The sequence below is a fragment of the Cucurbita pepo genome, chromosome LG03 (genome assembly GCF_002806865.2).
Source record: "Cucurbita pepo subsp. pepo cultivar mu-cu-16 chromosome LG03, ASM280686v2, whole genome shotgun sequence".
NCBI lineage: Eukaryota > Viridiplantae > Streptophyta > Magnoliopsida > Cucurbitales > Cucurbitaceae > Cucurbita > Cucurbita pepo.
In genome coordinates, this window is record NC_036640.1 from 3238223 (window position 1) to 3254044 (window position 15822).

Here is a 15822-nt window from a genome sequence, read left to right on the forward strand (position 1 = left end):
AAAAAAAAAAAAAAAAAACAAAAAACCTCTTACCACCAAGGAGTTCGTACGTTAATCGATCCGGTTTTGTTTTGGAAAAAGCCGGTTGGAACCTGTTTTGTCTTGAAGAACTTGAATGATTTTAATGGGCACTCACTTGCAACCTCACGTGGAGCCACCAACTCAACCTGTAATTAAATGGAATAAAATGGCTTAAATTAATAACATTATTCTTTAATTTTAAAAATATTATTAAAATTTATAAAAATTTAAAAGGTTATTCTGGTAAATCTAGTGAAAGATTTAAAGATATTTTTATTAATTTAATTTTTAAAATTTTATGAATTTTTTTTAAATACCATATAAAAATATTTTTGAATTGTTTTAAAAAAGTCGAACATATAAATGAAATTTTTTAAAATTCAAAATATATTGAAATATTATTAAAATTTGAAGGATATTTTTAAATAATGGTATCAGTCTAAAATTAATAATAAATATATATTTTTTAGAATTTTTTAAAAATTGAAAAGTATTATTGAAATATAATATTTTTGAGATTATGATAAAGTTGAAAGAGTATTTTTATTAATTTAATTTTAGACCTGTTTGGTATCCTCCAAATGATCGATCCAATCATGAATCATGAACTGAATCCAAGAAGCAGCGATCATGTTGAATTGCTTTCCGGTGTCTATAAGTTTTCTTCTTGCCAGAAGCTTTGTAGCCACCACCATAGGATTCGGGCTCAACAGCTACAAAAACATTATCAAACCAAATCTTAAAGTTTCGAGTTTTACTAAACAAAAACAAAAACATATGATGTGTATGTACGATATAAAACCTTATTAGATTGTTCAATAGCCTGTATGTTTCTACCAAAGAACGATCCTCGGGCACCTACAGCTTCATTGAATGGATCGTTATACTTCCCATCAGCGGTTCGATACGGGAAATCCACCGGATTGGACCGAACTCCAACCGGGGTTCGTCCGACATTGATCAAGTTATATTCTTGATGAAGATGCCGACGAATTGCTAAATAAAGCAACCCCAAAATCACAGGAAGCTTATGCCAAACTCCGAGTTTATCAACAAAATGCACGATCTACAAATTAAACAAACACGACGATTCAAACACTTCGTAAACCAAACCATCCTTTAAAAAAAAAAAAAGCTAAAAACGAAATCGTTACCAAGAACAAAAAGGTATCAATAACAGTCATCCTTTGAACAAGCTCATGGAAATCCTTATGGATGAACTTTTGGAGCTCTGATTTGAAGACAGCTTTAATGGGTTTCAATAACTGAGACAACATTTTTCTCTCCGCCTCTCTCTCCGCCTTGAATTATGAAGCCCAAAATCTCTCCGCCAGTATATATAGAGAGATTAAGGGAGAGAGGCAACCTTTTTTTTAATAATATTTGGGAGTTTGAATAATTAAAACGTGGTGGCTATGGTTTGATACCCTAAATTCAAACAAATAGGAATTCATATAAATCTTCTTTCCTTCAAATTTTGTCAACTTGGTCTTTTTTATTACGTCATTTTTATTAATATATATATATATATATATATATATATATATATATATTTTACTTTATCATCATTTCTTAAAGAAATAATATAATTGGCAGAACTCATATGGGTTATGGGTTAGTGAAGTAAATATTGTTTTATTTTCACATTTTTTGGCTTCTAATGTTTGGAAAGTGCCAATCTTATCTCCAAATGAAATGAATCACGTTTTCAAGTATTTATCGTTTTAGTATCAGTGTCTTTTCAACTCGACGACAAACCCAAATTTTGATTTAAATAATTTAGATAGTCTGAGAACAAAATTTTAAGTACATATTTTATAAATCAAATAACATGTGGTTAGAAGCATGACAAAAGTCTCACATTGGTATCATTTTTAGTAAAACTTAGATAATATCAACACCATCGTAGATGGTTTGTTTTTTCCAATCAATATCAAAATTGTCTTTTATGAAGAAAAAAACAAAAGATTGGACACTAAAATAGTTAATATGTTTGAATATTTAGAACATTATTGTTTTTGTCAATTTGGAAGTGGTCTGAAGGCCGCCACCCCGCCACACCTCCCATTGCTTCCAATTGAATGGTCAACTAGTGGATTTTAGGTCCATCTCCGCCCACTTGCAAGGATGCATTGCATTTACCCAATTAGATCAATCAAACATCATTATCAATTACTTTTCAAATCCCAACCTAATTTGATTGAATTATGCATATTTTTTTTCGATTTTAGTTTAAATTTTATGTTAATTGGGTTACTTCCGTTTCTAAAATGTTTCGTTCCGTTAAAAAAAATGATTTTAGTCTTGTATTTTTATTAAATTAATTACTTAACTTTTGAGTACGTGAAATGATAACCTAATCTTGATTTCAAACAATACAGTTAAAGACGAACACATGACAATGATTAAAAGTATTATTTTTATTACCAATTTTCTATGTCATTTGCTTGACCGTTACTGTCACGTATTATTATTATTATTATTTACTTTAGGTGGGGTGAAATATTTAAACTTAATTTAATGTTCAATAAATACATGTAATGAATGTCCCTAAATCTTAGGTTAAAAATGAGTTTGAATGGCGGAATAAAGTAGACTATGAAAAATAACCATAGGATTTTAAAGGTAATGATAAACTTATTTTGATCAACTCTTTAAATTTTTTAAAAAATATATTTTTTATTTCACGAAAAAGTAACGTATTTGATGTGTATTTTGAGTTTCATCTTATTTTAATTTTTATATTTTCAAATATTTAAATTCATTCTAATATTCCATAAATTTTAATAACAATTATTTTTTACTTCAAAAATAATTTTATATTTTTTTAATATGTTCACAAAATTTTAATTTTTTAAATTTATTAGACATAGAGTATATTAGAAGGTATATAAATACAAAATTAAATACATTTATAATCTAAGGACTTGGGACCAAAATTTAGTTTCTAAAACTCGATAATTTACGAATAATTTTGAATAATTAGGTATTCGATCGATCTAAATAAAATATTTAATAAATAATTTACGTATAATTTTGAATAATTAGGTATTCGATCGATCTAAATAAAATATTCAATAAATAATTTACGTATAATTTTGAATAATTAAGTATTCGATCGATCAAAATAAAATATTCAATAAATAAAGTATAAATTAACACATTTAAAATCATGATAATTGAATCAATTTTTTTTTTATTTTCTTTCGAGATTCACACTAGATTATTCCTTGTACCAACACTAGATCTCAAAATATAATTAGATATAATTTTTTTAAATAAAAGGCATTTGTTTTATATAATTTTTTTTATTTAATTCAAGGAACACGGTTTTGTGCGGTGGAGTGGCGTTTTTTGTTTTATATGATTTTCTTTTTTAATTTATTTAGATACTTATAATAATGTATTTTTAAAAAACAAATAAAATAAACCGTGTACAAATAATTATTATTCATAAAATGTCAATAATACAAGTGGAATCATAATTTTTTTTGTATTTTTCTATGGCCATGTTGGTTGAAGATTTTATTTTTAAATATTGAATTATTGAGCCCTTTTTTCTATACTTATTTGATTATATTAAAAAATCAAATTAATAATTTTTGAATTTGGATGCGTGATTTGAATCTCCTCTTCATTTAACTCAAAAAAGAAAAAAAAGACAGATGGAATAATTAATTAAATTTTAAAGATGTATATTCTTTTGGACCATATAGGTAACGTTCTAAATTTAATCATAAATTTTATAATTATAACGAACCGCTTTTTAATTGGACTTGTTGTTTTTTTACGTCAAGTTCAAGTTGAATGTGTCAACCTCCCAACGTCCTTTTCATTCGTGATGTCTTCTGATATGAATCAAGACATCAATCATGTACTATAAACTTTAAGAAAAATGCGAAGAAAATGTTGTTTAAATTATCACAAAATGTTGCAATTCATACCACGTGAAAGAAGAGTCAAACTTCATTTATTCTTCCATGGTTACAAATTTTGGATGGACGATAATCTAGAGGTATGATATTTTTTTTTATGTATTTTAAGGCTTTTATTGATTACATTTGCATAGTGGCTAATTATGATCATAAAATATCAAAATTGCAACTCTTGAAATGTCCCGTACAAGTCAAAGATTTTCATTTGAGGCTAAGAGCCATGTATGTTATATTTGTAAAGGAGACTTGGAAAATGTAGAAAAGATATCATTTTTGCTTTCGGTCCAGGACTAAGTTTCTTTACAATTTTATATAATTTAGACTGTATGTTCAAAAGCATTCAAGATTGACATGATTAATTTTGCTCGTGGAATAATTGAATTCTCAACCCAAAATACACACTTAAAAGAAAAATTGAAAATAGCAACTTTTATTCCTTTTGTTTTTAATAAAAGAATTTGTAAATTCATAACATCATACAACTCAGATTGAGAAACCAAGCAATTGTTAATCTCTTATTCCCTTTTTCTCTGTAACAAAAGATTTCTCATGTTTATTGTTGCTGAAGGATTTCCCTTCCACACAGCCACCATCTCCAACACAGCATTGCTCTTCTTCTTGTACTTCACCAAACACAACCTCGTTTCTCTCACTGCTCCGGTTGTACCACGCCTTCGGACTCGCTGGATATGGTTGTTCTTCCTCGACACCATCCCCGCCCCTAATGCGCCTGTAACGCTGCACGTTTCCGGGACGTGTTGCCGAATAAGAGTAATGTATCCCAGTCATTGTATGCAGTGGTTCACGGCCACATGGGATTGCAAAGCTTTCCTGCATGCCCAACCCTGCTTGTCCATGTTTGTTTACTTGATAATGCTGCTGGACGTGGAGGTTGGCTGCCTTTCTTCTAGCTCCAAGAAGCAATGCCACGAAGATTTCAGCTGCGGACGAGCCAGTGTTGAGGAAAAGCTTCCCGAGGGAACAAATGATATTCTCTCCTGGCTGATTGTCTTCTTCCTCTTCACTGGGAATCAGCGGATGCCTCATTGATTTCTCGACCCTCCGATATGGAGGAATCGATGAAACGTCCCTTGAGTCAGCTCTTGAGTCCTGCAAGTCATAGGAAAAAGTTTAGCTGCAACAGAAAGTTGGTTCTACATTAATGAATAGACGAGCCAATCTCTCCCTCTTAGCAATATAGCTAAGAGCCCAAGCCCACCACTAGTAGATATTGTCGTCTTTGGGTTTTTCCTTTTGGACTTCCCCTTCAAATTTTTAAAATGTGTCTGCTACGTAGAGGTTTCTACACTTTTATAAAAAATGCTTCGTTTTCCTCCCTAATCGACGTGGGATCTCACGGAAACATTCGTAAAAATATCAGAAAATACTAATGTTGATGGATAGTTTAGTCTATACATTATCTATAAGACTATAAAGCTATTGTTTATCTTGTAAAAACAATACATTTTTAGAAGAAAACGCGGCCAACACCCAAAATTGAAGACGTGCCAACATGTATCCCAAAAGCATAGCTGCAGTCAGCAGAGCCATCCCTACAATAACAGAACATAGTAAAGAGATTACTGAATATGAGAGAAAAATGGCATCCATGGTTGATTTGTTTTGGATACAATGTACCTAGGAGGAAGCTACCATCAAACTCGTCGGTACAATCCTCGGCACGAAGTCGAATCTCCCGAATTGCTTGGTTTCCTCTGTCGACTACCAGAAGTGAGCAGCTGCTTCCTACATAAACCACATCAAAATCATTTGAGAATTTTGATTCTTCACTGGGACCATCAATATGGCCACTTTTCCTCCATTTTCCTCCAGCAATGGTCGTAACTCCTGCAAAAGAACTATAAACGACTTATATACAATTAACAGATCCCAAAGGCAAGATGTTGAATCTTAAAAAATGCGAGCGGAGATTATTTGGTATGAACAAGAATGATTTAGGAAAGTACCGGCATCACTGATTTTTCTTATGGCTTTGTTCTTTGTATCTGCAATGTAAATATTTCCTCTCTGATCCAGAGCTAACCCTCTTGGATGGCTCATTCTTGCATCCCTTGGCTTTCCATCTACATGTCCAGAGTATCCTTCAGACGATCCTGCAAACAGCTGGGGCCTGCAAACTGATATGGTTTCTTGCTTTCAGCAAAAGGAGAAACTAGAGTCCCCAATTAGGAAATGCAATTCTACACTGCCTGAGTTATCAAACCAAAGAAATATCAAATCTAAATCATGAGTTATAACTAAATGGCATACCATTTAATAAGGTGAAAAGTAGAAGTATTTACTGGATACGCCGTTGATTGGTCGAGTTGAATACAAAAACTATGCTATTTGCATTCAATACTAGAAAAAAACCAAAATTTTAAAAAATAGGGTATAAAATTTGCCTTGTCATGCAATCATTGTAATAATATATTAAGCTGTTTTGACTCCTTTAAATAATTGAATTAAGTAAATACAGTATTAGGAACCACGACCCTCCTCAATAGTAAGATACTATCCACTTTAAGCATAATGTCTCATGGTTTTGCTTTTGGTTTCCCCAAAAGGTCTCATACCAATGGAGATAGTTTTTTTTATTTATAAGCTCATGATCTTCCTCTTAATTAGTCAAGGTGAGACTACTCCTCTTAATAATCCTCAACAATCCTCCCCTCGAATAAAGTACACCATAGAGCCTTCCCTAAGATATCCTTCTTTGGAGCTCTCGAACAGCCTCCCCTTAAATCGAGGCTCGAATCCTTCTCTGGAGCCCTTGAACAAAATACATCATTTGTTTGACACTTGAGTCACCTTTGACTACACCTTCAAGGCTCACAACTTCTTTGCTCGACACTTGAGGATTCTATTGATATGACTAAGTTAAGAGCAGGACTCTGATACCATGTTATGAACCACGACCCTCCATAATGGTATGATATTGTCTACTTTGAACATAAGCTCTCATGACTTTACTTTTGGTTTTCTCAAAATGCATTATACCAATCGAAACAGTGTTCCTTGCTTATAAATTCGTGATATTTCTCTTAATTAGTCAATGTGAGACTCCTCTTGATAATACTCAACATTAAAGTGGGTAGCTGAATGCCTAAATAACTCATGAGTTTGTTGTCAGATTGTCCACATACCTAATATAAATGTCCCACGAACTTTTAAATACCAAATATTTTAATGTTATGCAATAGGCTGCTAAAATTATTGATTACATGTAAGTGGGTCCGAAGGATCAATGGGGAAAACTAATATCTTTGAAACGCAAAGTGAAATGGAGTGGTCTAAGAACCAAATAAGACATTACATGTCTTTTCCACGAAGCTTGCAAATATTGGATACGGGAAAAGTACACTTCAATCAATCGATTTAAGTACGTCAAAGCCTGGAATCGAGGTAACTAAAGCTAAAGGACTAAGTGCTAATGAAGCTCAATATTGGTCTAACTAAAGAGTTATAGATCATTAATTAGAAGGCAGAAATTTTGAAAAAGATAGTTTTCCAATTAAAAAGTAGAGTCTTCTGCTAAACAAAAGCTTGTAAGCAAAGTAAAAGTGATATGATCAACATTTGGAATCAACAAATACCAAAAGAAGGCAAAGAATCTGTTGAAAAAACTAATAAAAGAGAACAGAAAAGAAGAGATGTCCAAAGTTTGAAGCAAAGTACGAGCAGCTACCACAAGCCTAGACGAAGAACAAGCAAGCTGAGTAGTAACATAGCTATCAGAATACAAAATTTATAATGCTAATTTCTATACCAATTTCATTTTAGTTCATGCACTTCTATGAGACATCAATACATGATATGATTGCATACACTCAATGTCTCATCATGTCATTATATTATTACTATCTAAGACGTTTTTAAACGTATAAGAACTGAAACAAGAAAAATAATATGACAGAAATGTTATAAAAAGCGAAGCACCCAGCAATTAGGACATTAGTAATCTTGCTTAGCAGGCCAAAGATTCAAATTCTTACCCCAAATTTCTAACCAGCACAAATGAAGTGATAAATTAAGGCAGAAAGAGAGCTTACATTGAGAAGATGGCATAGAGATCTTGTGAATGTTACTATTTTCAGAATCCAAAATCAGAAGCTCCCCACTAGGAGACACCCCCACAGAGTAAGGCTCAATCCCCAGCTTACTACCATCAAACACAGTCTCAACAACATATCCCTTCTCAAATGTAATCATCGAGCGGGTAGAAACCACTAAAAAATCAACCAAAATAAAACCCCACAAATCAATCAAACACATAGAAAACCCTCACAATTAGGGCTCAGGAAACGAATCAAACCAGAACTAGAGGCCGAGGTGATCGCCGATATCCAATTCACAAGAGCCGAAACCGCCTTGGACAAAACCCCAGCAACAAAATCTGCAACGAAACGAAAATGCCTAAACAGAGTTGAAAAAACAATAAGAGAAATTAAGAGGCGAGGTTTGAGAAACAGCTCGTACTTGTGTGTGTGGCAGAAACTGAAGAAAAACCACAAACAAGAACCGCGAAAATGGCCGCCAAAAGGACCCAACGCTTCGCCATTTTTTTATGCTCGGTTAAACAGAGTAGAAAAAAGTCGTCGGAACGGCTAACATGACGACGAGAGAATCAAGTTTAGAAGGAGATTCATGCGGATGAAATGGATTATAGCGATTGTTTTGAGTTCTGATGAGATTGAGATTCCATGACACAAAATCTCCCGAGGAAGGAAGAGAGAAGCAGAACGAGAGCTCTGTAAGAAGAGCCGCGAAACTGTGGCGCTGAGAACCTTTTATACTTTAATTTGAAAGAATATTTAAATTATTTATTAGAAGAACATTTTTCTCTCACTCATTTTCTTAAAACTGTCTTAGTTTCTCAAATAAATAAAAAATTTATAAATTCTAAAATTATAATTTATTGTTAATTTTAATATTAAAATATAATTATATATACCTTTATAGTTATTATTTTTATTATTTATTCCCCAGCAACTTTTTTTAAATATTTTTAGAAAGGAAAATTTTCAGATATATTTTAAAATTAAATTTGCAAATCTTAATTAAATATTTAAAAATAAATAAATAAATAAATAAATATAAAATTTTGAGATATATTTTAAAATTAAATTTGCAAATCTTAATTAAATATTTAAAAATAAATAAATAAATATTTTATTAATTAACCTTTTTACTTTTTATCTAGTATAAAAATTTGAATAAATAACTCTCGAACCAGAACAATTGATTTGAATCTTAAAAAATGTCTCCCGACCTAACCAAATCCACGAACACCACTAACTTTATTGAAAAAAATAAGACATTTAAATTAAATATCAAAACACTCCAAAATGGTAAAAAAATTACCTAAAAAATAATAAAATTTAGATTATTTTGTTGATCGAATATCTTACGACAAAAAAAATTTGTTTGAGATTCAGAACAACTGATAAAATATACCATTTTGGGCTAAAATGGAATCGCCCAAAAAATTTAGTGGGCAACCGTTGAATTTTCATAAAATTTATGTAACGGCTCAAGCTCACCGCTAGCAAATATTGTTTCTTTGAGCTTTCCCTTTATAAACAATGGTTCGTTCTCCTCTCATCTCACGGTTTAAACCACAATCTCGAACCGGATAAATAACCCATTTTATTTCCTTTGATTGGGGGGAAGTTTGTAAGTTGTGAGAGTAAGCAAGTTGTAGGATTACAAGAAGTGAGGTCCAAAAATGGTTTTATTATATACAATGAGAGAGAGAGAGAGAGAGAGAGAGAGAGAGAGAGAGTAGAAGAGAATGCACAAAGTGATATCAAACTTGGTAGATCATCCCCACCTCTAAAGTAGAAGCATGAGGCACACTCCAAGCATAGCTTGGCCCTCTTGAGTTCCTTCTCAAGAAATCATACCCATAATTTATCACCACTTTCTTAACCCAACCTGATCCCCTCTTTGCCTTCACATATGAATGCCCCATTATGAATGCCATTCCAGCCTCTCTTGCCTCCATCAGCTCTTCCAGCTCCCTCCTCGCCTCCACATCCATTTCTGGCCTCTCTGGTAGATGAAACCTCACTCTTTTCCTCACTTTTTTGGGTGATTTTATCTCTCTCACCTCTGATGTTTCTGCTCTTTCCCCTTCATCTTCGCACATTCTTACTCCATCTACGTGCGTTGACGATGTCCCGACCACTGTCATTCTCTCGTTCTCTTCTACGTCCTCTACTTTCACACTGCTTTCGACCTTCTCGGACCTGATGAACTCTGCAATGCTGCATACCAGGTCTTTTTCAAACTCCATGCCGTCCTTGTGGATGTCGCGGTACCCATATCGTGCTATGCATCGGTAGAGACGGTATTCTTTTGGCCCGACTCTTCCTACTAGGAATCTCTCTCCTGGTCTCACGTGTGGGACTGGGACGGATTTGATGCAGAGGAAGACTAGGACTTGGTGGAAGGCAGGGAGGTTTGTTACGAAGTGGGAGAAGATGGCTGGGATTCCTGTGACGAGCTCGGTGTATATGAGGCCTATCCCGCGTACTCGTACTATGCCTAAACTGGGACCTAGGCCTAGGAGCCAGTTGATTGAGACTTTGTTTTGAACATCAAACTCGTATTTTTTGCGTGTCCCGTAATGCCATACATACATGACTAGTAGGAAGATGAACGAGAGCACGATGGGAACCCACGCCCCTTCTCGAAACTTGATGAGAGAGGCCGAGAAGTAGAGTGATTCAATGGACCCGAAAAATAGTATGAAGGCAATGGCAAAGAGAAAGCTTTTATGCCAGCACAAGATGATGACTACAGACATTAGGCAGGTTGTCACCAGCATAACAGTTATCACTGCCAAACCTGTTAGTAAAAACGACACGAACATCAGTTCATGACGATAATCAGCCTAGTCGAAACGTAGAAGTTTGGATTTTGGAGGAGACATGCGCTCGAGATTAGTATATTGACTATTCCCAGTAGACTTAGAGAAAAAAAAACCGACTTCAAAAGCGCTTTCATAAGTCAACTAGATTACCTGATGCATTCCCCATGCGTTTCGTGTCTCGAAAGCCACCTGTAATAGCTAAGCATAAGAGCATCAAAGTCCAGTTGATCTCTGGTATATAAATCTGACCGTGAATTTTCGAGGAGGTATGAACGATTTTGACCCTCGGGAAGCAACCCAATGCCGAGCACTGTTTTATTATTGAAAACGTCCCAGTAATGACAGCTTGACTTCCGACCACCGCAGCTAAAATGGCGATCACAAGAACAGGCCATCTTATTTTCTCTGAAACATAAGATTACACAGTTAGCTCTTTTGACATTCATATATGTTCACTTGTCTATGATGCACCACATTTGTACACCTACCAGGAACCGACACGTAAAATCCGATTCGATAGTTACTTTCCTCGCCGTGATGTTGAGAAAGATAAGCAGCCTGTCCCATATACGCCAGTACCAAAGCTGGATAAACCACAAAAGTGAAAGCAATCTGTGCAGTAGAACAGCTTTCGGTTATAAAGATTTGAGTCGGAGCAGATAATTTTAAACACGACAAAGATTTGAGTCGGAGCAAATGATCATAAGCTCATTGCTACATTTCTACAACCATTTTCATAGTCGAAATTACGAAAAGTAGCATGCATATGCAAAGTTGAAAAAATGACCTTGATAGATAGCTGCGAGAAGTGCCCGAGATCAGCAAACATTGCTTCCGAACCTGAATATCGAACAGGCAGCTTCAGATAACGAAGGACAAAGAGAAGAAAAACTGCTGCGGATCGAGCCATTCTCATTACCCATTACCTGTCATACATAACAGGATCCCGCCAAGGGACATCCAACCTCCCCTTTGAGTCTTCTTCAGAAACTTGTACATATAATATGGGGAGAGTGCTTTGTAAACATGAGGATTCCAGTGGAAGATATTGTACAACCCTATGACACTGATACACAGGAGCCAGGTAATTACGACCGGTGCAAACAGAAACCCGACTCGATGCGTTCCATAATGTTGAATTGCAAACAGTATTACCAATATGATGCAAGCAACCGGGACTTCGACATCTGCAGAAGCATTAAACTATTAAGACTTTCATGTTTTACTCTGTTGCCATGTAGAGTGAATAGGTCCCTCAATAACAAAAGGAGACCCCACAACGTCGAGGAGCAGAGTCAAAGCAGACGGTAAGTAATGCAACCAAATAGTTTGTCAAGGAAAAATTAGTAATTATTCAAGTAAGCAGACACCATGTAACAGCTCAAGCCTACCACTAGCAGCTTCCTCTCAAGGTTTTAAAACGCGTTCTCCTCTCCAACCGATGTGGAATCTCACAATCCACCCCCTTTCGGGGTCCAGCGTCCTCACTAGCACTCATTCCTCTCTCAAATCAACGTAGGATCTCACACAGCAGCAACTCACAAACAGAAAACAAAGGTTTACTAGTATAAGTTACAAGGACCCATCAACAATAATGAATGATTGATAAAAACCCGCTACCAGAAAGATGAAACCTCCCAGTTAGCATTACTACGATAACGAAAGAGTTCGTAGAAGTTGGGTGATATGGATACTTCAATGGGGACTTAGAAGGTAAATGATTTGACCAAAGAGATGAATCCTATAGCAGCAAGCCAAAGAACATTTACAAAGTTCAAGAACTTTCAGTAAAAGTATTAATTTAACACCTCTTTTCCTTACCTTTTCGGTTCTTCTTTTCTTCACATGATAGTGATTCGACTATGATTGGAACTGGGGTGTTTGTAAATCAATCATATATGCAGAGACCCACAATAATTTGTGTAATTATTAAACAATGAAATCCAGGATCATCCACTATTTCAATAATAAACAATTATAACAAAAAGCTCTTCAGATTTGTACAGCTAAAGAAGGAAACACTTGCAGTTTTTCAGAAGAATGTTCAGAAAACCAGAAGAAACCATCTGGGTTCATCAATTTTTCCATGAAGATTCAAGTGAAAAGAGTAGCAGAGAAGCTTACAGCGATGGTGTTCTTTAGCCATGGAGAGTTCCAGCCCAGAAACCGCAGAGAAAACTGCCATGAAAGACCCAAAACAAGCAAGTTTCATTAATTCAAACTCTGAATTCATATGAAGTTTGAACAAAAACAGAACAAGATTAAGAATCTACAGTACCAGAAATTGCAGGTGTAAGAACTCCATCTCCAATCACCATGCAAGCGCCAATCAAAGCAAGAACAAGCAAAACCCTCTGCAACACTCTGTGCTTCTCTAACGTGGATTTCAGTCTCGACCCACAAGTGTTCTTGCTGATTAAATCCACCCCATCTTTTGTATATTCCGAAAGGTCCTCATCTGCAAGTTGGCAATTGGGCAAGGAGCTAACTCGGGCATGGCGGCAGAGCAATGAGTACAAAGCGAAAGTTCCCCCTTCGCCATTATCATCAGCTCGAAGCACAATAAAGACGTATTTAATCAAAGGAATGAGCGTGAGAGTCCAGAAGATAAAAGAAAGAACTCCATAAATCTCCTCGTTGGTTTCAGAGTGTTTTATATCCTCAGCAAATGTGCTTTTGTAAACATACAAAGGGGAAGTGCTCAAATCGCCATAAACAACCCCCAAGCTTTGATAAGCCAAAGTTAAAACAGCTCTCCATGAATTTTTCTGCAACAAAAACGATTAAAATCAACAAAACAAAGAAAAAAATAAGGAGATGAGGAATCGATTAGCCCGCCATTTTCAGTACCTTGATTGGGTGACCCCCAATAGCACTCTCCAGATCCATCAATGGCTATCTCAGAGCTTCAAAACACTCGTTACCCATTAAAATTAAAGCGGAATAAAGACGACCCAGATGACTAAACAGCCTCCCCGTTTCGCCAAATTCAAAATAAAACCCAACAAGTATAGTGTCTTCAATGGCGGACCCACCAATGCAGAGGGGGTACGAACTTAGCAAGAAGAAAAACCCTGAAAAACGATGAACAAACACAACACAAAAACGAATGAAAGAAGAAGTGGAATCAAAACAGAAGAACAAGTAGTGAACAGACGAACCCAGATACGGAGAGGAAATTAGAGATATTTTGATATATTGGGTTGGTTCATAGGATTCTGATTTTGTGAGAAAACTGTTGAAGAACAATTAAAGAGCAATTGAGTGGCGAAAGTGCTCGACTCAACAAACACGCACGATTGCAAAAGTTCAAACGCACCAACAACAAAAAAAAAAAAAAAAAAAACTGAGTAATACTATATGTTTTTTAAAATTNCATCAAAGCAATTTCTTCACCACTGATGAGTTGGAAGAGGCTGAATTTAAGGGCATAAAATAAACCAAACAAACGTCTGAATCATGGTGATGGTTCTTCTTAATGGATCAAAATCAAACCCAAATCCCATTTTTAATAATTTTCCTTTTTCTTTTTCTATATGATTTTTATGCAATCTGCAGATAAGACACTGTTCATCCTACTTCCACCTAATTTGTAGCAACTGTTCTTTAAAAGGGAATTGTTTTTTTTGCAGAATACCTTAAATTCTTTGCTTCATATGCAAAGAAAACAAAAGACTTAAATAATTTTGAATTAAAAGGAAATGGACTTATTTTCTTATTTTTTAAATTCTTATTATTAATTTCAAATAGTAAAATACAATATTATTATTATTATTATTATTATTTCAAAATAAAAAGACAAAAAATGGTTTTTTTAGAGCTAAAAGAGGTGTGTAGAGATATATTAATATTTATCATTATATAGTTATATGTATCTAAATTAACTCAATGGTAGAAATGAACTATTATTACCGCATCAGTAAAAAAAACATATTTAAATTAAATTTCACACAGCAATAAATAATTATTTATTTATCAAAGTGGGTGAGATTTAAAATAAATGCATTTCTAACTTTGCATATATTGATGGGAAAATAAAACAATTTTGTTTGACTATTATTTTCTAAAATTCCATCAATGCCCTTTATAGTTTTTTTTTTTTTTTTTTTAATTTATCAAATTTTCACTTTTTTATTAAAAAATGTTAAATCCGAATTAAATTCTTTAAAATTTTAAATTTATATCTTTTTAACCTATTTAATATATTTTTAAATTCATAAATGTATTAAATATAGAAATGAATTTGTTTCCGTTAAAGTTAGAAAAATAAATGGAGATGGGCCATAGCATTATTTTTTTCAACAAAATGTGACGTGGCAATTTATTGTTATTATAATTAGGTGGCATCCTAGTCAACCTTTTTGTCAGATATGTCAGAGTTTGGGAAAAAGAGGAAAAATGTTCAAACAAGTAACGTAAATTCACATTACATTTACCCAATTATTTATCCTAATTAATTTTTTTTCTAAATAATTTATTTATTAATAAGCTCGGAGTAGATTCTCGATCGATAGGGAGACAAGAGACGGTCATCTCAAGGCACAACATAGCAAGATCTAAGCAACCCGAATGGGATTCAGAGGATTCATAGTACCACAACCATACATGCTACATGTTCATCATTTTAGAAAGCGAGGAGAAGGGATCTATTTTCTGTGTAGTTGATTTAACTCGACACGCTCTAACGAATGTGTTGTTAGATCTCTGCTCTAGACAGCTATACAAGCAACAGCAAAGGCAGTTTGATTTGAGACTTTTCTTTCAGTGTTTCTTTCACGACAAGAGAACCGCATACGCATACGCATATGCATATGTTGCAAGTGGTAGAATGCCCGCCAAAGTCAATTTTAACGATAATAATAATTAAAATTTTATTTACTAAACTATAAATTTATTAATTAATTGTATAAAGAAGGCGTGTGAATATTAAATTGGAACATTTTTGTCACCTTTCAATCTTGGTTTTGATAAGTGAACTAATCAATGCCA

The 15822-nt window shown here is 34.1% G+C and overlaps 3 protein-coding genes across 4 annotated transcripts in view; all 3 read right to left on the minus strand.

The window, feature by feature from the left end:
- The window catches only part of LOC111790326 (alpha-dioxygenase 1), a 3724-nt gene extending 2318 nt beyond the window's left edge, over positions 1–1406 (minus strand). Inside the window, exons 1-4 of the mRNA XM_023671188.1 lie at positions 1176–1406; positions 824–1087; positions 585–734; positions 34–167 (exon numbers count right to left, since the gene is read on the minus strand). Of these exons, the coding sequence (XP_023526956.1) occupies positions 34–167; positions 585–734; positions 824–1087; positions 1176–1298 (671 nt within the window). The 5' untranslated portion in view covers positions 1299–1406. The remainder of the gene's footprint in view (positions 1–33; positions 168–584; positions 735–823; positions 1088–1175) is intronic.
- A 2958-nt stretch (positions 1407–4364) lies between these two features.
- LOC111791221 lies at positions 4365–8698 on the minus strand. The gene is made up of 7 exons (XM_023672482.1): positions 8436–8698; positions 8272–8352; positions 8009–8185; positions 5924–6094; positions 5595–5804; positions 5421–5509; positions 4365–5066 (listed from the first exon to the last, which is right to left on the minus strand). The coding sequence occupies exons 1-7, from the start codon at positions 8515–8517 to the stop codon at positions 4464–4466; spliced, it is 1413 nt and encodes a 470-aa protein (XP_023528250.1). The 5' UTR covers positions 8518–8698; the 3' UTR covers positions 4365–4463.
- Positions 8699–9582: 884 nt separating this feature from the next.
- On the minus strand, positions 9583–14162 carry LOC111790614 (potassium transporter 8). Of its 2 annotated transcripts, XM_023671592.1 has the most exons (9): positions 13995–14162; positions 13684–13907; positions 13112–13601; positions 12958–13011; positions 11760–12020; positions 11621–11673; positions 11322–11445; positions 10984–11238; positions 9766–10808 (listed from the first exon to the last, which is right to left on the minus strand). In XM_023671592.1, the coding sequence occupies exons 2-9, from the start codon at positions 13720–13722 to the stop codon at positions 9766–9768; spliced, it is 2319 nt and encodes a 772-aa protein (XP_023527360.1). In that variant the 5' UTR covers positions 13723–13907; positions 13995–14162. The 2 variants fall into 2 exon arrangements, with proteins under 2 accessions (XP_023527361.1, XP_023527360.1); XM_023671593.1 differs by having other exon boundaries at positions 9583–10808; positions 13684–14162.
- Positions 14163–15822: the final 1660 nt, after the last annotated feature.